The sequence below is a fragment of the Paroedura picta genome, chromosome 1 (genome assembly GCF_049243985.1).
Source record: "Paroedura picta isolate Pp20150507F chromosome 1, Ppicta_v3.0, whole genome shotgun sequence".
Classification (NCBI taxonomy): domain Eukaryota; kingdom Metazoa; phylum Chordata; class Lepidosauria; order Squamata; family Gekkonidae; genus Paroedura; species Paroedura picta.
In genome coordinates this window covers 128,692,818-128,713,362 of record NC_135369.1, presented here as the reverse complement: position 1 = coordinate 128,713,362, position 20,545 = coordinate 128,692,818, and the positions used below count along the sequence as shown (strand labels likewise).

Here is a 20,545-nt window from a genome sequence, read left to right as displayed (position 1 = left end):
TTGTGAATATTAAAGGTCATAGCTGGTAACAACTGAACAGTGAATAGGCCACTGGGTGAGCACATTATGATGCTCCAGTCTCTGGCCTGCCTTCCTATAGCATATGGATCCCTGGCTCTTTCAGCCTAAATTCCTTAAGATGGTTTCCTTTCCTGTAACTCACATGGTCACTGCATCTGATCACATGTGTACAGCACATGCTGATCCTCTTCCTGTCTTCACAGCGGGAACCAATGCAGAACCAGTACGGATGTGAATTCTACTAGTGCCACATTCTCAGGCTGCGAAATCTGGGCATTTTTCTTTTTAAGAGATACTACTTAATTTCCAATTGTGCACTTGCAGTATCAGGCTGGAAATATGAATAGTTGCCACGTAAACATGCTTTAGTTTAACTCTTACAAGTCTGCAGAATAACCAGAAAACCAATCCTTTGACAAACTATTGTCATAAATTAGTCCTCTAGACCAGGGGTCATCAACCCCCGGTCCACGGCCCGGTGGCGGGCCGCAAAGGCCACGGTACCGGGCCGCCGCCAGCCACACCTGCCTTCCCCGCCGGCAGCAAGAAGGGAAGAGGCAGGCACAGCTGCTGGCATGGCCGCGCATGCGCGTTAGCGCCCCCTAGTAGCGAAAACGCACACGCGCAGTTCTTCCCTCACTCCGGAGGCGGTCCCTGACCTGAGAAAGGTTGGGGACCGCTACTCTAGACATCCTTTCAAGATTCAATTTGCTTTCTTTACTTTTTATTGTTTTTCATAATCTCCTTTCATTTGTCTTTCGATTCTTGTTTTGATTGGCTCTTACAAATTAACTATTGCCTTACCCATCACTTTAACTGAAATGTATACACAGTGCAGTCTGCAATGACAATACAATTATACACTCTGATAGCAAAGTTAGGATATCTCTGGATACTTAGATTCTGTGGCTGGAGCTGTGAGCAGGCAAGATCTTTCTATAAAACTGGAAAGGGACCTTGAGATTGAGTTAAATGTGAAATCTTCAAAATAAATAAAATACCCTGGGCAGCTTTAAAAAACCAAAAATGATAAAAAGGAGTATCTGTAGCTTTAAACAATTGATTCCCTCAGTGGCTATTGCTAGGCAACCATAGTAATCCAAGCTGGGTTCTGCCAGTAAAAGTCAAGGGGAGAAAGCAAGACTCTTTCCAGGTTTATTTTAATCTTTGCTGTAGGGATTGTTGGGGCCAGGCCTGACAAGGGTTGCCAGCTCCAGTTTTGGAAAATTCTTAGAGATTTTGTGGCAGAATCTGAGGAGGGAAGAATTTGAGGAAGGCAGAGGCCCCAGCTGGATATAATGTTTCAGAATCCACACTCCACAGCAGCAATTTGCTGCAGGGAGACAGATCTCTCTTGTCTAGAGTTCAGTTGTAACTCTGTGGGGTTGGGCAAGAGTAAGGTAGCCAGATTTTAACATTAGTAAAGTGGGACACCATTGACCGGGGAGGTTCTTGGTTAAAAATTGGGTCTATATGGAGCAACAAAAATTTTCATAGAATGCATAGAACACAAAAATAGTATTGTAATATATATATTTTTTACTTGCAACATAAGTACAATTTGCCAGGTGCCCCCAGATGTCATTCCAAAAGTGGGGAAATCTGGTCACCTTAGGCAAGAGGGTCTCCAGATCCCACCTGGAGGTTGGCAACCCAAGGCACTCTGAGTGATTTGATATGACTTGCGTGACTCCACTAGGCCTGGCTGGTGTTCAACAGCAGCCACCTTAAGAAAGCCAGTGTGGTGCAGCAGATAGAGCTTTAGAAAGTGATTTTGGACCAGTCTCATATTTTCAGCCTAACCTACCTCAAAGGGTTGTTGTGCAAATAAAAAGAGGAGAGAATAATGTAAGATGTTTTAGTTCCAAGAGTACAGAAATACCATTTGTTTTTAAGTAATGATAACTTGTAGTTTAATTTTTTCATTTATTATACTGTTTTACCTACCTTGTATTTTTAACTTTTGTGAGCTACCCTGAGCCATAGGAGAAAGGTGGCAGGTAAACACAAAATTAAATAAATAAATGTGGAGTTGCCAGCCCTAAGGGGAACTGCTTTCTATAGCTGGGGATCCATTTTGATTCCTGCAGTGCTGCCACCACCACTCCTGCTGTTGTGTGGGGTGGGGGAGGCAGGACGTGGGAGAGTGATAGGGCAGAGAGAATGATGAGTTGGGGAGGCAGAAAAACAGCGTGATGATAGGGCAGAAAGAGGAAGTGACTTGTACTGAGGGAAGAGAGAAAGAAAAGGGGTGGCAGAAGAGGGAGAGTGACAGAAGAGGGAAGGAAGCAAACATAAGGGGGCTGGTAATCAGACAGCTGCCCAGCAAGTTTCTTGTGGGTCCCCCACTTGTGGATTATAATTTCAGTAAATGAAAGACAGACAATTGTACAAGGCATTGTATTGGTATGCCTTTATTTGTGTCTCCTCAATGAAGCAGATTTTCGAACACAGGAACTTATAAAGCAAACAATCTGTCAACTACTGAAGTTTGTTGTAGGCTCTTTTGCCATGCAGAGGTTCACAGAAAGTGACAGCAGTTTATTCATATCCCACAGGGAATAGCAAAATCCTGCGTGCCTGATTGTGTGGGGGTGTCTGCACTGCGCCTAAGAGCCCACAAGGCAAATCCTCTTTCCCCCTGTATTTTGTGCTCTCTCACCCATAATATTTATTCATAGCATCTTTATCCTGGTGTGAAATCCACGACAGTGACATTGTAAAGAAATCAGAGCCATGGCAAGATTGGCATATTCCACTTGCTGCTTGGAAATCTACTCACATTTTCATTCATTAATTAAGTGCAAAATGTACAAACGCTTGACACATCAATGGGAATTGAAATTCCTGCAAATACTCAATGTAACAAATTGAGTCATTCCTCTTTCTTTCTCTCCAAGTCAGCCATATGTATACTGGAACCACTACGTAGAGAACACATTTAACAGGCCTGCTCCATTCCAGAATTCCTGGTGTTGCAAATGCAGTCACTGCCATAACAAGGTCAACTGGCTATTAGATTGGACGTATCAGAATCCTTCCTCAACACCAGTGGGTGTTTTAATATCTCACAATTCCTTCCCCATTATCACACATTTATATTGTTTAATAATAATAATAATAGGCTAGAGAGTGGCCAGAGAAATTGTGATCCTGTGCAGAAATACCTTTATTAATTGCATATCACATCCAGCAATCTATCAGAATATTAAAGGCTGCCTCCTGACAAAATAATTATTTTTCATGATTTCCATTGAGCTGCATTAAAGTGGCAAGTAAAATTTAATTAAGTAAAAAAACCTAGCAATTAGAATTTATTACACAAAGTGACATATTTTGAAAATACATATTTCTCTTGTCACAACATGTTTCAAACCGATCACTGAGCAATTGATTAAATAGTCATATTAACAGTAGTCGGTGAATTAACTAATTATTTTAAGTAACATTTTAAAAGGTACCTAATGGCCTACTTCTGCTACTCCAGGTATCAGTCAATTATTTGCAGATAAGAAAGAAAGAGGAGCCTCTTGTGGGAGGAGCCTCTTGTGGCACAGGGTGGTAAAGCAGCTGACATGCTGTCTGAAGCTTTGCCCATGAGGCTGGGAGTTCGATCCCAGCAGCCGGCTCAAGGTTGACTCAGCCTTCCATCCTTCCAAGGTTGGTAAAATGAGTACCCAGCTTGCTGGGGGGTAAAACGGTAATGACTGGGGAAGGGAATGGCAAACCACCCTGTATTGAGTCTGCCAAGAAAACACTAGAGGGCGTCACCCCAAGGGTCAGACATGAGTCAGTGCTTGTACAGGGGATACCTTTACCTTTAAGAAAGAAAACATGCAAGCAGAAGTCAAACGGGACACCCAAATATTCTGTAACAGGGATGTGGTTGATAGTATTGATACTACAATTCTATGCAGATTTGTCTAAAGCCCTTGAAATTAAAGGGCTTAGACTTGAGTACCTTCGCACAGGATTTCACTGAGAGTCCCAGAAATGTACAATTCACCCCAGTGCAGTGAGGGTGAGGGGAGGGGAACAGGGCTTTTTAAAACCATATGCAGATCCTTTCATGTATAGGTGTCTCAGTTTGAATAGTTTGACTCTTGTGCTCAGTTTGACTCTTGTGCTAAATGTTTACACTGATACCTATTTTATGACTGAAATACAACAGTGTCCCTCCACAGACAAAATGTAGTCCTGTAATGGTTAAGCAAAGGGTGAATTAATACATGCAAAGATGTAACTGCATACAAAATTCTAACCTTCTAACCAGTTTCCAAGACCACGCCACAACACATTCAATGCAAAAGAAAACCAAACCAAACCTTACAGCACTTTTCTTCTATTCAATCTATTATTCTTTGGGGTTCAGGCCAATTTCCTCCTAATATTCAATATTTTGTAAATAATTAAATATTTGAAGCACATTTCTGAGAATTCTTTTCAACTGCAACAGTTGTTCCCAGCAACTTTCTCCTGAACTTTTAGCCCCATAAGGTTAGCATTCAGGAAGCTCAGCTGCTATCTAACAAACTTAATTAATCAAAAAGTCATTTCCGAGCAGTAACTATGAGTAAAAGTGCTTCAAGTGTGCTAGCAAGCCTACAAGTTAATCAAAATGCTAATGCAGTACAAATTAAAGTTGTGATTAACATTTCACAGTAGCTGCTTAAGTGAATTGATCACACAAATGGGTTAAGCATTAGTCATTTCCTCCAGCGCCAACTGGGAAAAGAATTGTCATGCTTTTTTTTTTTTTTGAGGGGGGGGGAATTGTCCAAAAAGGAACCCACATTATTGTTCAAATACAGAGCCATGCAACGGTTCATACAGCTACCTAGATGGTTCAAAAACAAACACATAAAAATCACAAATCTTCACAACAAATTATTTCTCTGAAAACAGATGGCAACTAACTCTGCATGGACAACTAGTACCTACCGGAAGCATTTTTGAATAATCTGCACATTTGTATCTATTAGCTATGCACCAGAGGCCTACAACAAATCCTTACATTTGTACTCTTCCCCCAAGGAACTTTCAAAAAAGACTGGGATATAAGAATACTAAGCAACTTTTTATACAAATGTTTGAATCTCCAAGGGCAATTAAGTATGCATGGGTTAAAGGAAAAGGAAGCAGCAAGGCAACAAAGGTACATTTTCTCATCAAAATTTCCTGTGCTTCAGCAAGATTTTCAGGCACTAAACCAAACCCAAAGAATTGGACTTAAGAGAGTTAACCAGGTCTGAACAAATATATCAGACATGGTCTGTTCTTCATAATAACATACAAATTAGCCACAAATATATCATTGTAGAAGAGGTGGATCATTTCCTGCTTTCCCCCATTCCCAGCAGCCTCCTTTAATCCTCAAAGAGGCACTGTTTGGACGTGTGTAGGTGCCCTGCAGACAAAAAAGTCATGCAGGGTGGGTGTGTGGGAGCTGCAGTGAAGAGGGTGATTGGGACATCTACCACATGGAGGATCTTATGCCATGCTGCCCTCTGAGTTTTGGCTTGGGGATAGTTGCCCCAATTTTCCCCACTACCACATAAGAAGCCCTTGTCACACCCCCATGTTTGCCCCCAGGAGTTGTGTACAAGGGACAGGAAGTCAAAACTTCCCGTTTGTTTTATGTGTCAATCATTGTTACGTAGGGAAAACTACCAATCTTCTTCCGGCGGCATTTTGTTACATTTGAGCACCCAGCCCTTCCAAGGCTGAAATCGTTTTTTTTTTTTTTTAAGTGTAATGAAATTGTCATCGTTCCCCCTCCCTCCCCAACCAGACTGGAAAAAAAAACTAATGAAGGCACGCTGTGCAGGTGAGCCCTGGCACCAAGAGCCTCCTTGCTGATGTGAGGCTGCACAGTGTGCTGACATGAGGCTACCAATGCTCTTTTAGGGTGGGATTTTTATGGGGATTTTTATTCTTTGTAACCCACCTTGACTCCAAGCAGGAAGACAGGATATAAAGGTAAAAGGTAAAGGTATCCCCTGTTCAAGCACCGGGTTATGTCTGACCCTTGGGGTGATGCCCTCTAGCGTTTTCATGGCAGACTCAATACGGGGTGGTTTGCCAGTGCCTTCCCCAGTCATTACCGTTTACCCCCCAACAAGCTGGGTACTCATTTTACCAACCTCGGAAGGATGGAAGGCTGAGTCAACCTTGAGCCGGCTGCTGGGATTGAACTCCCAGCCTCATGGGCAGACAGCTTCAGACAGCATTTCTGCTGCCTCACCACCCTGCGCCACAAGAGGCTCTAGACAGGATATACATTATATAAATAAATAAATAGACTCAGAAAACCTTTATTGGCATACAAAATAAATAAGTAAGTAAGTTAGGGGCATTTAGATTTGGGATGGATAATGTTTTAATTTATTTTTATATGATGTTTTTATGAAAGCTGTTATCCCGAGGATTTCTGGAAAGGTGGGCTAAAAATAAAATTTTATTATTCTGAACATTCAAGGCATAATTAAAATTACTCATTTTATTAAATATTTATACCCTGTCTTTTCTTGTGGCTTACCTGTTACAGTTAAAACATTACAACTGAAAGCCATTAAAATAAGACCCCAGTCTACCCACTCCCTGCACACACAGATGCCTGTAGTTTGTATCTCATTAACTATCCCAATGCAATGTGGCAAAACTAAAGTCACTTCCAGAAGGAGGGCAGACAATAAATAAAGCATATAAAATCAATCAATTCATAAATCTGAATATCAGGTACATTGTACCCGAATCCTGTGAGCCAAGCAGGGGTGCATCAATCACTAAGTCTCACAAATGTGAACAGAAGTCTAGTATGGTCAGTGGTAAAATTTTGTTGCACAAAGTATCATATTATTCTATAAAGCTTTCACTTACTATTTAGCAAAACTACTCAGATAACAGAATTCTTTCACCTCTCCCTTTCTGCTGTAGCCTTCTGAGTTCTCCAGGGAAAGGGCAGAGGTGATAGATTGCTGAGAAGTGTGTCCATGCAGTGCAGAGATCTATAATGGGAAGGGGGACGGGGAAAATTGACTACTTTCTGTATGCTTTTCCACTTGTAGAAAACAATTTAGGATTCAGCACACTACGTCCAAAGGTGCCACTTGTACATAGTCTTAAAACTGACTTCTCAATACATATGATATCCTCGAGCAGACATATGCATGTAGGTGCACATTAACAACTGTTTCTCTTTAATACATAAATGTGGCAAGCAGGAAAGAACTAAGACCTCACTTTCATTTATCATTAGGAGAATCATAGCTATTTGTACATGCACCTTTCACAACTAATTGTGTTTGCTTCAAGTGAGAAGCTGCCCTGTCTTTGCGTATATAGAAGGGATGCACAAGCCATTAAAGTATGGATAAGGGATGCACAAGCCATTAAAAAGAACAAGGAATGGAGCAGTCAAATTTACATGGTTACTGAATAGAGCCATGAACACATTACTCACTGTAACCCAAAGGAAATGTGATTCTAACATTGGAAGCCTGACTCATCACTCAGTGTACAGGTACCCCACTGAGATGTGCTTAACACATCCATAGGCAAACACTCCGCAAAGGTTAAGGCTGAGCATCATGGCAGACCTAAAATATTTTATCAACTGTTCTACAAGTGGAGACTCATGGCCAATCAAAATGCAAAATTGCCAACTGTCAGATTATTCCTCAGAAAGAGTGATTGCCCTTCTGAATACGAGATGGAAGATATTACTACTTCAATTACCTATTTCAATTAATATAGATTCAGTAGGCAAACCGCACAATGAAAACTGATAGGTGAACTTGCAGTCAAGAGATACAGATCTTGAATAGGAAAGATTTATTCGTGTGTTCTTAAATTAGAAATAGGGTAAAGATTAAAACTTGTATTATACTAATAACATGCTATTCTAACAAAACTTGAGCTAATATTTAAACAACTGTTAGTATCCTATTAAAATGATTCAGTGGGATACCTGAAAAAGTTACAAAAGGAGACAAGCAGATACTCAGCAATATCCACGAGAACCCATATTCTCTTCTTAAGGCAACAAGGAAGAAAAATATATGTAAAATACTGACTTTGTATTGGAGACACTGTCTTGAGTAAGCCCCAGGTTTTAGCTGGCTATTCACTTCAGCTGCATAAGGCCTATTTCTTGCTTTTTTAAATGTATGGTCTTTTATATTATATTTCTATATTTATATGAGTTTTTATATTCACGTGTACAAGGTCACACAAAAGAGAACTCTTGTCTGGACTGAACACATAATGCTTTGTCAGCGGACATGGATAATGACTTGGCATTTAGAGTTCCATGAAGCTCTAATGGAGCTAAACAAACCTCATTATCTGCTCAGCCATCCCCCCTCTAAAAACTTGATAATTAATTCCATTTTCTGACCAGGATCATGTCAACCATAAGATTCTGGATACCAAGGGATTTAATCCACTTAGTTTAACATTTTTCTGGATGTGCTGCTGTACCATGGAATTAGATTCAAATTTCAGCTTCACATATTAGATGATTCTTCTACTCCAATTTCTCTGTAAAATAGAAATATTAAGGTCGGCCTGCCTTACAGGAATGGTATGAAGACGAATAAGGAACAGAAGCATGCTGGGAGCGGCAGGTAAAAAAAAATTAATAATAATTTTGAAAAGTGTTATTAAATTATGAATAATGAACAAGAATGACACATTCTTGTAATCTCTGAACAATTAAAGAAGATACTCTTCATTATGATGACAACTGTGGCATTCTCAGTAATTCTCAATCAGAAAATTATGGAAGTCATCCACATCAAACAAATTCACTCATTCTGAACAGCATAATCATACCTGGCATATTCGGATTGACTGGTCCAGCACTGTCTTCGTATCAGTGACATAATCTGGGCAGGGCAACATGACATGCCCAAAATGGGCTTGCATCAGAAGATGGGCTTTTGTGTGTGAACTGTCAAAAGAATGAGGATTGACTTCAATGGCAACACATTTGGCCAGTTCACTGTTCATCTGATCCTCATTATGCCGTACTGGGAGGTCTGCATACTCCTCAGCATCCTGGAGGGGGGGGGGGGAGAGAGAGAGAGAGAGAGAGAGAGAGAGAGAGTTTAGTGCAGAAAGCATAACTGAGATACCAGGCTGCTACCTCAGATTTTTATGGGTTCCACTTCTATACAACAGCTACCACAATCACCAAAAAGACATCCATCATGGAGAGCAAAACTCTCTGGAATGGTATTCAATGAGTTATAAGAAACAGCACCTGGAAGGTATAGTTCAATGTGTATGTCTGAGTTGAGGGCAAAAAGATTCAGTGCCTCTTGGAGAGCTAGTGTAGTTAAGAGTGGCAAACTCTAATATGGAGCCTGCTGGGTGACCTTGGACCAGTCATAGTTCTCTCAGAGCTTTCTCAGCCTCACTTATCTCACAAGACGACTGTTATGGGGAGATGAAAGGAAGGTAAGCCACTTTGAGACTCCTTTGAGACAGAATAAAACCCAGCTCTTCTTCCTCTGGATGTACACCATAATGTGGTGAAGGGCTTGTGTGTATTAGTCAAGCAGACAGCTATACACTAAGGATTTCAGACTTGGTCAAGAGGCTAAACACATAGCAGAGTCATTCAGGGCAGAATGGCTATAGCTGAGGTACCAGACAAAGGTGCATCCCAACCCCTACAAGGCTACATCAGCAGATGATTTGTTTTTTTTATCAAAAGGCATGTGTGTAATGTAGCCAAACAAATGTAGCTAGGAACTCCTATGACTGTCTGGCTGCCCGGCAAGAGACATCTGGAGGTGGTTCGCCATTGCTTGTCCCTAGGTCATGATCCTGCCATTATTTGGAGGTCATCCTTCCAAGTCCTAGCCAGAACCGACCCTGCTTAGCTTCCGAGATCTAATGGGGTTGGGCTGCCTGGGATACCCAGGTCAGGGGCATCGGCAGAACAGAACCAACAGTTCCAGGGCTGATAGGGGTAGAAGAATCCTTGAATGGTAGCTACTGGGAAGCAGCAATTGTTGAAGGTGACACTGGTGGAGAATCTGTCATAGACAATGGAAGTGAATTCTGCAAAAATTCTGTATTTCCTGCAGATCATGAAACATTTATAGACACATGCTTTTCAAGCAGTAGCTGTAAATAAAGTTCTATATTTTAGTAAGTTTAGATATCTTAGCAGAAATACAAAGGATGGAACATTATTTTTCTAAGAGCCCATAGAACTTCATGATTGCAGAAACTATGAGGAAAAGTGTTTGACCTGTATCCACGCTATAAATAAATACAAATTTTATTTCAAATTGAACATAGCACAGCAATTCTACTAAAAACTTCCAAACAACACTTGAAGACTAATGAGAAATCAAAATCCAGTTTAAATTTATTTCATGCTCTCTGAGCAGATTTTCTCTCTCAAAAACCTAAGACTGACTGAAGATGACTGCTAACTAATCCTTGATGTCTCTGCCAGATCTCTTGTGAACACTGTGGTCATTTATTTTCTGAACTGAGAGGTCACCCCCATTTTAAGCCCTATAGAATTCTGCATGTTTGTCTCACTTTTATTTAACTCGCATCCTTTTAAAGGATATTTTCAGGCATATTTACCAAGGAGATTTTTTTTAACCTCCTGCTCAATGCAGCCTAGCAGCTACAACAAGCAGACAGACGGGAGTGAGGCTGGAGGTCAAATGAGTAGCTGCAGCTCAACTGGCATTTTTTTTGGGGGGGGGGAAACCCCAGCTGTACATTCTCACCCCTCCCCCAAGCACAACCTGTTTTATTTACTTCCAAAACACTCCTCTTGTTTCAAACAACTCGCTTACTTCATTTCCTGTGTGTGATCGATGATTGTAAGTGAAGTTCATTTTCTTATCTGCATCATGTAAGTAATTAAAGGAAATTGAGAATGGGCAGTGAAGCTTTTATGCAACGGGGAATGAAGCTGAATGGAGGGCACTAAGGTCAGAAGAGTCCATTATATTTTTATGTGAGAGGCCGGTCTGTCTGCCCTGTCCCTGTTTGTTTAGTGTAGGCAGGACAGACTACTAACTGCAAATCTGTGCCTCTGATTTGCCCAGCTGTCCTTGAATAAAGACATCATCCATTGCAAATGTTAAATGACAGTGATTGACAATCCTATGATGAACTCTGCTTGTAACCCCCTGCTACTGTTTTCAGATTGCACAAGGCAAGACAGAATAAAGAAACATCCTTCATAATCAAATCAAATAGGCCCTGCTGTTCACTCAATATTTTCCATTTTAGTTTCCCTTTTCAGTACAAACCCCAATCTGTTCAACAAATGCTGTGGACTCCAGAACATCAAATTATGTTCCACATGTTTATTTGCATGCTGTATTTAATTCAGAAAAATATTGTTACGTAACTCTATCGCACCATCATCATTATCAATATTTTTTATTCTTTAGAAAACTGTAGAGTGAAATTTACAATCTAGCATGTGTATGTGTGGTGTGTTGAACAATTTTGCTTTCTCAAATGTTGGTTTATGCCCTGGGATGTTTTTTTATTTATGGAAACTTCAAGCAAAAGGAGCCCAACAAGCCTCAACATTAAACACTAGCTGAACAAATCAAGCCTACTGTTTTATGAGGTCCTAAGCAGGTATGAAGTGCTTGTAAGTTCTGTCACACTTCTTTTGGCATGGCATAAAAAAAGACCTCTTCAGTTTTTCTATTTGGTCAGTAGCAAAAGATGTTACCTGGAAGCTAATTAGCTGGTGAAAAATTTCTTCTGATGTGGGTGTCTTGAGCTAATGCTCCTTCAGGATCCTCACTCACTCTGTACTCTTTGACATGATGTCTACATTTGCAGAGCCATTCATCATGAGAAGGCTGCCAAAAAATTACAGTGTAGGAAATCTAACTATTTTAGGACAGTTATATGAAGCACCCAGGACACATAATCCACCACCCCTCTTCCCCAGATTCCTACATGCATGTATAACATGCGGTTCAGAATCAAGAAAGTATCAAGTGAGTGCCTCTCTAGATGTCTAGGAATGGACATTATACTGTACTAAACCACCATCTTGCATCAGTGGCAGGCAGATTCTAACTTCCATTGCTTATTTAGGTGCTTCTTGACTGCTTGTATAAGAACCTTTTCTGTTTTCTCCAGAAGTCAATATTTTTCCTTTGCTTTCCACCATCATTCCTAGTTGTATAGAACCAATCTCTCAAACCAACCTTCATCTATTTATGGGAATATGAATACAGGAAACCTAGAAATATGTATTTTTAAATGAAACAAAGTTGAGAGGGTGAAATATATTTGCTTTCTTTGCTACTAAGGTTACTAATACCTCATCTAAACATACTGAATAGCATAGGCTAGGCTGATTTTGTCAGATTTCTTAAGCAAACAATGGTTGGCCATGATTAGTGTTTGGATTGGAAATCACCAAGGAATAACAGGGTTGTGACACAGAAGCAGGTAATGGAAAACCACCTTTGAACATCAAAATACAAGAAAGAAAGAAAGAAAGAAAGAAAGAAAGAAAGAAAGAAAGAAAGAAGGAAGGAAAGGAAGGAAGGAAGGAAGGAAGGAAGGAAGGAAGGAAGGAAGGAAGGAAGGAAGGATGGCGAGGGGAAGAAAAGAAAGAAAAAGAATTATTAGTGTCATGTGTCTTATGTATTTCACCAAGACTATTCTTCTATCAAGATTTTATAAGGCACAGTAGTCTCCAAATAATCAGCTAGTATTTAAGCAATACAACACTTAACCACATTTAGTTGACTAAGATTGCTCTCCTACGTGCAGTAATGATGGAGTAAGTGGGACTTACTCCTGAGCAAACATATATAGGCTGCAAACAAAAGATGTAGCGTAGCTTGAACAGGGAGAGTGACAAAAGGTAGCCTTACTTATGTTAAAATTAAGTTCAATCATGGGAACCAGCAAAGCCTTTAAAGTTAATGAATCCTAGACTTCTAGTACCAACCAGATTAATTTGTAACACTAACAGTTAAGCCAAAGCTTATTAGCCTCTCTCATTCCTGGGGCTCGTTTTCACTACTGAAGGTGCAAGTGTTTTCTTTCCAAGTGATATCACTTAGAGATGTAATATCAGCACTGATCAATAGCTGGACATACATCAAAGATATATTGATGATGTATGGAACTCAAACTGTATCTTTTGAACACATATTTTTATAAATTGTTTATTAATTTTCATCATCATAGATTATAATAGAAAAGCAAAAGAAGAAAGTATTCTAAAACAAGTTACATCATATATCAGGATTACCTTTCTTGCCCAGTATCACTCATAACGGATTAATCAAATATCCATATATCTACATTTTACATATTATTAAAATTCAGGTAATAGTTCCAGCGTAGTTCGAACTCTCCAAGTGGTCTTCTATTGACTAGATTAGTTAATTTTGCTATTTTACACAGTTCTCCCAGCTTGTCCAACCATGTCAACATGGATTCTGACTTTTCCAACCTTGTGCAATCAACAATCTTGTGGCCATCGTGGCATGGAAAAAAGTTCTTTGGCGTCTTTAGGAACTGAGTCAGTATTGTACTCAATAACATGAATTCTGAATGCAATGGGAATTTACAATTCAACATTTTTTCAATCAACATATATATATTAATCCAATATTTTTTAAATCATCTCACAACTGTACCACATATGATGAAATGCTCAATACATCTTTACACATCCAACATCTTCCACCATGCTTATTTGACATTTTAGAAAATACCTTTGAAGTGATATACGACCTACAAAACATTTTATACCAATTTTCTCTCAAGGTCTGATATTTTGTTAATTTAACATTTTAAGACCATAACCATTCCCATTCATTCAGATCTATTTTTGATTAAAATTTGATCATAATGTTCTTAATCTATTCAGACTCTGTTTCACATTTAACCAATAGTTTATAAATCTGACCTTGCAGATATTATTTCTCTTGATCTATTATCTATGTGATCTATGATCTATATGTGTTAGAGCCACACAATCTTCAACTTAAGCTTAGCTACTATTTGCAAATATTTGAACCATTTGATATTTATATCCTCCCTCATTAGCTGATCCCAACTTTTTATTTGAGCTCCATTGGTTAGCATATCCTTATATCCTATTTCATGTATTCTTTTTTGTTCCATCTTACTCAAGTAGTCTTTGATTATATCAGTGAAGCATAAAAATAAAAAAAACAATTTTAAAAACTGAACACATCTTTTTGGCATATTATTCATAATAATATTCTAATTTAAATAATTGTTATTTTTTTCTTCTCTCTCCAGAACAATTACACCTCGAAGTTTAAGAATTGACTGTATTATTGTAATTTATTTATTATATTTCTTACCCGCCACTCTCATTCTTACCCACCGGACCCATTCTGAAACAATATAGTTTGACCTCTGAAGAGTGCCAATAGTCCATATGAATTTAGTCATAATCAATAATGGTCCATCTTTGGGATTAATGTATGATTTTATTCTGAATTGACCTTATAATTGTTTTTATTGAATTTGCAACACATGCATGTATTTTTTTTTAGTGCAGAAAAAAAAACCTGGAGAAAACCTCAAGGTATATTGCTGCTCATGAAAAAGTACACTATTGTTAGTACCTTCCCCCCAGAGAATCACATAATGAGGAGAAAAATGTAAGCCCCTTTGGGTTCCCATTGGAATGAAAGGAGTTTAACTTAAGTAAATAAATCAAGGTTAGAGATGTGATGAACAGCAGCTCAAGTTGTTTACTTTTGGAATGCAGATTTAGCCTGGAGCAATCAGGTACATCAGAAAGATTGCCTAGGATACTGGAGCTGGAGGGGAATCCAAAGGCCCTGATGCAAAACAGACTGTGCACAGTGTAGGGCCAGGCCACCCTTCTCAGGACATTAGGATGGGTTGCAGAGAGCCATCCCTGCACATCACACCTAATTGGACTTCCCCTTTTGCTGGGATTGGCAGCAGTCCAGATGATGAGGCACTCCAGCTGGCACTTCCACAATGGTGTACAGATTGCAACTCTTCCAGTTGGGTGATAATTAGTCCAAGTGTAAAGAGAAAGTGTGCGCTGGACATGCCCTGGATTAAAGACTGTGTTTGGAATCATTACTAAATGGGGTGTCCTGTCTCAAATGTCTTATGGGAGGGGAAGGAATGTATGGCACTTGGCTGTGGCTTCCAATGGGTGAGCTGAAACTCAGCCAGTATTAAACCATGTTGTAAAATACTAAAGTAACTTTACATTCCCAGGCACAAGCAGAGGCACTGAAAAAAGGAGACAGGCATGAGATTTGCTTTGGGATTATTCTCTTTCCTTGTGTTGGCAAACAGAAAAAGGGAGGGGGGAGAGAGACATGACTACCTCTGTGAAAGCTTCATTTCACTGCTGCAGAATGAGCACGCTTTCCTTTGCTTCTATTCCTGTGACTCAAAATCCCAATCCAGCACTGACTTCTGCTCCTTCCTCTGTACATCCAGGTATTCCTTTTTAAAATCAAGTGACACATTCCACATAAAAGGCCTGGCAGCTGGTGCGGCCTGGCGCTGAGAACCGTTCACTGCACCGCCTCCACTGCCTGTCTTCTGAGGCCTTCCCTGCACTCCCCCTCAGTGCTAGGCTTTGCCAGCTGCCTCTGCCATCCATCTTCTCAGGCCATCCCTGCACTCCTTTATATATATATATGTGCCCAATCCAGTGTGGGAAAATATTGCATTACATGAGACATTTTATTATTTTTTTAATTTCTAGACTGCCCCTCTCCAGGGAAGGTCTCAGGGTATCTTACAACAGAAGGATAGATTTCATAAACTAAAACGTTAAACATTAGAATCCTAAAAGTTAATCTCGATAAAAATACTCCATGACTGAAAAATGTCCCCTGGGGCCTGGTGTAATAGTGTTTTAAGGTACAGATCATTGGCCTGACCTAGAGGGGGGAGAATGGCTGGGGCAAAACATGGGTGAGGAATTAGGCAGGGGTTTAGACCAGGGGTAGTCAAACTGCGGCCCTCTAAATGTCCATGGACTACAATTCCCATGAGCCCCTGCCATCATTTGTTGGCAGGGGCTCCTGGGAATTGTAGTCCACTGACATCTGGAGGGCCGCAGTTTGACTACCCCTGATTGAGACGGTTAGAGTACGATCTAGGCCTCATCCCAGTGCCTGGTGGAAGAGTGCCGCTTTACAGGCCCTTTGAAATTTTGGAACTTCCACAAGGGCCTGTGTCTCAATTGGTAGCTTGTTCCACCAGGCTGGAAAATTTTAAAAACATTTTTTAACAAAGATGGATGTTTTAATGGGATTAAGAATATCAACGTGTTTGATGAACATTTCTACTCAGATTTCAGGGTGGGATGAAAATTTATACGTACTTAGAAATATTTACATTCATTTATTTAGATATTTGTTATCTGCTTCTCTCCTTAACAAGGGCTAAGGTAGTCTGCAACATCATTCATCCTGCCTGTGCTGGGAGGCAACATTAGGCCTTGGCATCCATGCCCTTTGACTCAGCAACTGGTTGGCCACTGTGTGAAACAGGATGCTGGACTTGAAGGACTACAGAAGGTGAGCAAGAGAAAGTTGAGGAAGGTTTTAGATCATGTGAGAATAGGCAGATATTATAAGGGCTAGAGTGAGGGAATATCTGACCATAGTTCTGAACATAGTTCTAAATCAGTACTCCATGTAAATGAAAGGCAACATGTAAATGATATAAAGGGAGACTATTTGTATTGCTCCGAGATCTGTGGAAAGGTAAATATGTCAAGCTTCCCAAGAAGCATCTGGCTGTCTACATTTTTGTCTAGAGCAGTGGTCCCCAACCTTTTTCAGGCTGGGGACCGGCGGCAGCGGGGAGGGCGATTGCGCGGCCATGCATGCACATGCGTGGCCGAGCTGTGCATGCGCACATGCGCCATGCTTGGCCGAAAACGTGCATGCACATTGCACGTACGCGGTCCTGCTTCCCTACCCCCCCCTCCCACAGTAAGAAGCTTGCCGGGCCGCAAGCTTGTGGCCTGGGAAGTTTCTTACTGTAGGGGGGGGGGTGGCGGGGAGAGGGAGCCACCGGTCTAGAGGACCCTTGGTCTGATCTAGCATGGACAGCTCTGACCCAGCATGGAGATAACAATGGACATCTTAGGAGTCTCATATATCTATAGCCAATTAAGTAAATTTCACTTGTTCTTTGGCAAATCACAATGGCAATACACAGCATGCCTTGTTTGCCAAGGCTATTTTTTAATGCCAACCACATAGATTTCTAATTTTGCTCTTTCCATTATTATTGCCAGACTTTTAAACATCCAACACAAGCTCCAATTCAAGAAGAACACATTCATATTATTAACCAATGCTATATTGTCAAGTTTTGGACAGTATATTAAGTGACAGCCTGATTTATAAGCCTATGCATATGTGTACTAGCAAGCAGATGTAGTTAAATTGAGCACATATTTATGAGCAGAAAACAAACCATGAAGAAATGACTTCATTAGTGGCGCCTATCAGTGTTGTTAAAATTAGGTCTCTATTAGTTTTTCTTTATTCAGCTTTCTATTTATAGGAGTTTATTTCTAGTTCATAAAAAACCCTGCTTTCCAAGTCTCAGCTTTCTAGAATACATGGTCTTTTAAATAAGTTTGTTTGTTCTGACAGATATATGAGCACAGCAAGCTGAGATGTGACTGTGCCCTACCATTTGTAAGGCTTTTTAGAGCACATACAAATAGAGCAAATGTTGTATGTTCCATTCAATTTTAAATATAAGATAACTAGAACTAAAGCCCATTTTAAATGTTGATAAAATGGGTGCTAGGGACCGCAGCCCAAGGAAGCCTTCGTAGGGTGAAGGCTTCCCGGGGCCTGGCGCGGCGGAGGCAGGTAGCAGCGATCTGGGGCCAGGGACAGGCTCGCCATGTCAGGGATGCAGCGAACCTGTTCTGGGGGTGGGGAGAAGGCCGCCAGGCATGGAGGCAGAAGTGGGCGACAGTGGGCGTTCTCCTGGCCCCAGGAACAGCGTTGGTGCGGTGGCGAGGCAGCAAGGCTGTTCTGGGGCAGGGAGAAAGGCAGTGAGCAGGCCTCGAGGCGGCGGCGAGGTGGGGCAACTTACCATCTTTCCAAGCAAGGCAGGCCGTCTTTGCAGGCGCAGCTGGGGCTGGGGGAGTGGGGCGAGGGGCAGGGCCGCATCGGGTGTCGGGCAGGGCAACCAGGCATGCGCGGAAGTCCACGCATGCCTAGTTCATTCCAGCGTCGGCAGGGAGCCGGCGCGGGCCGTGCTGCGTGGGCGAGGCACCGCGTCAAGCAGATGACAGGGGCGGCGAAGCGGAGGATGGCGTGATGGTGAGTACGGTAGTGTAGACGGTGTGTGGGAAGGGATGTTCGCGGTGGGGGTGGGCAGGGGTGGGAGGGCGGCGGTTTTAGAGGCGGCCGGGGGTGCAGAAAGTTTGGGGGGATCAAGGGGGTAGTTGGCGGTGGGTGGGTGCCTTTGGGGGGGGAAGCAGCGTCAGCGCGTAAGAAGCGAGGGGCGGTTAGTTGGGAGTAGGGGGGGGGGCTGGAAAGGAACAGGGATGCCGCATCCCTGACGCGGTGTCCCTGCTCCTTTCTCAATGGGAGGATCAGTCGGCAGGAGGACTCACCAGGTCGGAGGTCTGTTCCGTCTTTGCGGTGAGTCCCTGCGTGGCTCCCTATTGGCGGCTTGGCCCAGGATGGACACTTCGCGGCTCCTGATTGGGCCCTCCGAGTTTTTATCCCGGACAGGGCCCACCCTAACTCCTCCCCAACACCCTTTTATTTAATCCGTTCCGCAGGAGCGGTTTAAAGATGTGCTGACTGTGTATTTAGGGGTTACTATGGGGTCTTTTGAGCCTCTTGTGGTGCAGAGTGGTAAGGCAGCCATCTGAAAGCTTTGCCCATGAGGCTGGGAGTTCAATCCCAGCAGCCGGCTCAAGGCTCAGCCTTCCATCCTTCCGAGGTCGGTAAAATGAGTACCCAGCTTGCTGCTGGGGGGTAAATGGTAATGACTGGGGAAGGCACTGGCAAACCACCCTGTATGGAGTCTGCCATGAAAATGCTGGAGGGCGTCACCCCAAGGATCAGACATGACTCGGTGCTTGCACAGGGGATACCTTTATGGGGTCTTTAATCTAATTGATGAAAGCATACCCAACTCATATGAGAACCTTTCCAAATATCACTTTTTTTGGGGGGGGGGGAGAGGTCAGCTCAGTATATCATCCCCCCTGCCCACAGCACAGAGAAGATAAACCAAGCTGTGATACATTTATTTGAATGCATTATTGCCCCCTCCACCCAAAACTGTTGCAATTTCTAGGCACAGTTGCAGCAGATACAGAGACACCATGATCAAATCAAAGAGGTATACTCTTATTCATTAGTTACTTTCCATAAGAAGTCCTCATTGCCACTAGCTACTCTTAAAACAAATATTCATGACCAAGTGAGAATAAATAGATCGGAGCTGGGCAAGCATAAGATGAGCTGAATGTTATAAAAACAGTCGAGGACAAGGTTATCCCCCAACCTCTATAGAGGCCAGAGATTTAGAGCTGAAAGGAAATAGAAAAACTTGAACCCATCCAAAATTAGGAACATCTTGGGATTGCCACAGGGTACACCGGTTGCTGGTCTAAGAACTGAAGTGGGTCTTCTGTCCATTACATCTAGAATGCATTTGAAACTCATCTAGTTAAGCACAATTTTCAGTTCTTTTCAGAAAGAAATTGTTGGTCAGTCCTGTTCCCCCCCAACCCATTTTGCAATTATACGACTATGTTTAACCTTTAGTCCAGTCTCATATTCCCTAAGCCCTCCATGCTTTGGAGGTGGTAAGAAACCATTTTCTTTGCCAGATAAAAAGTAGTGCTCAGAATTAGAGTAAGAAAGATGAAATAGTGCTTTAGTATCATTTAGCTTCTGGCCTTCAATAGTTCATTAGTAGAATGACTTAAAGGTAAAGGTATCCCCTGTGCAAGCACCGGGTCATGTCTGACCCTCCAGCGTTTTCATGGCAGACTCAATACAGGGTGGCCTTGCCAGTGCCTTCCCCAGTCATGACTTAGAGAATGCAAACTGATTAAATGCATTAATTTGAGAGGCAAGTGGCTGAAAATAGATTATGCAATGATCCATTTAAAATCAATTAAATGTACTGGGTTTTTATTGAATGTATGAATCATTATTCTTTTTAAAAATTGCACCAAATCTGTTCCCACACTTTGCAAAAAACCCTACAACTTGTTACGTCTGTGGAACACTCTCCTTCCCCAGTGTACAAAAACAAGCCCGACAGCAGTAGGGCTGCTTTCCAGTTGGACTGCATTCCTCTGTATGTTGCCAGAAACCTCTGTGCCATATGACCACATGGCAAGATGCACTAAGCATATTCAGCCTCTTATAAATAAGCATATTAGATACATGTTTTAACACCATCATTCCATTAAGGAAGATAAAAATTTTGAGTACGTTTGTGCATTACAACACAAATC

At 41.5% G+C, this 20,545-nt stretch overlaps 1 protein-coding gene across 1 annotated transcript in view; it reads right to left on the bottom strand.

Annotated features, from left to right (window-relative positions):
• ASCC3 (activating signal cointegrator 1 complex subunit 3) overlaps nucleotides 1-20,545 on the bottom strand; it is a 303,036-nt gene that overhangs the window by 16,160 nt on the left and 266,331 nt on the right. Inside the window, exon 37 of the mRNA XM_077303437.1 lies at nucleotides 8,857-9,081. Coding sequence (XP_077159552.1) covers nucleotides 8,857-9,081 — 225 coding nt within the window. The remainder of the gene's footprint in view (nucleotides 1-8,856; nucleotides 9,082-20,545) is intronic.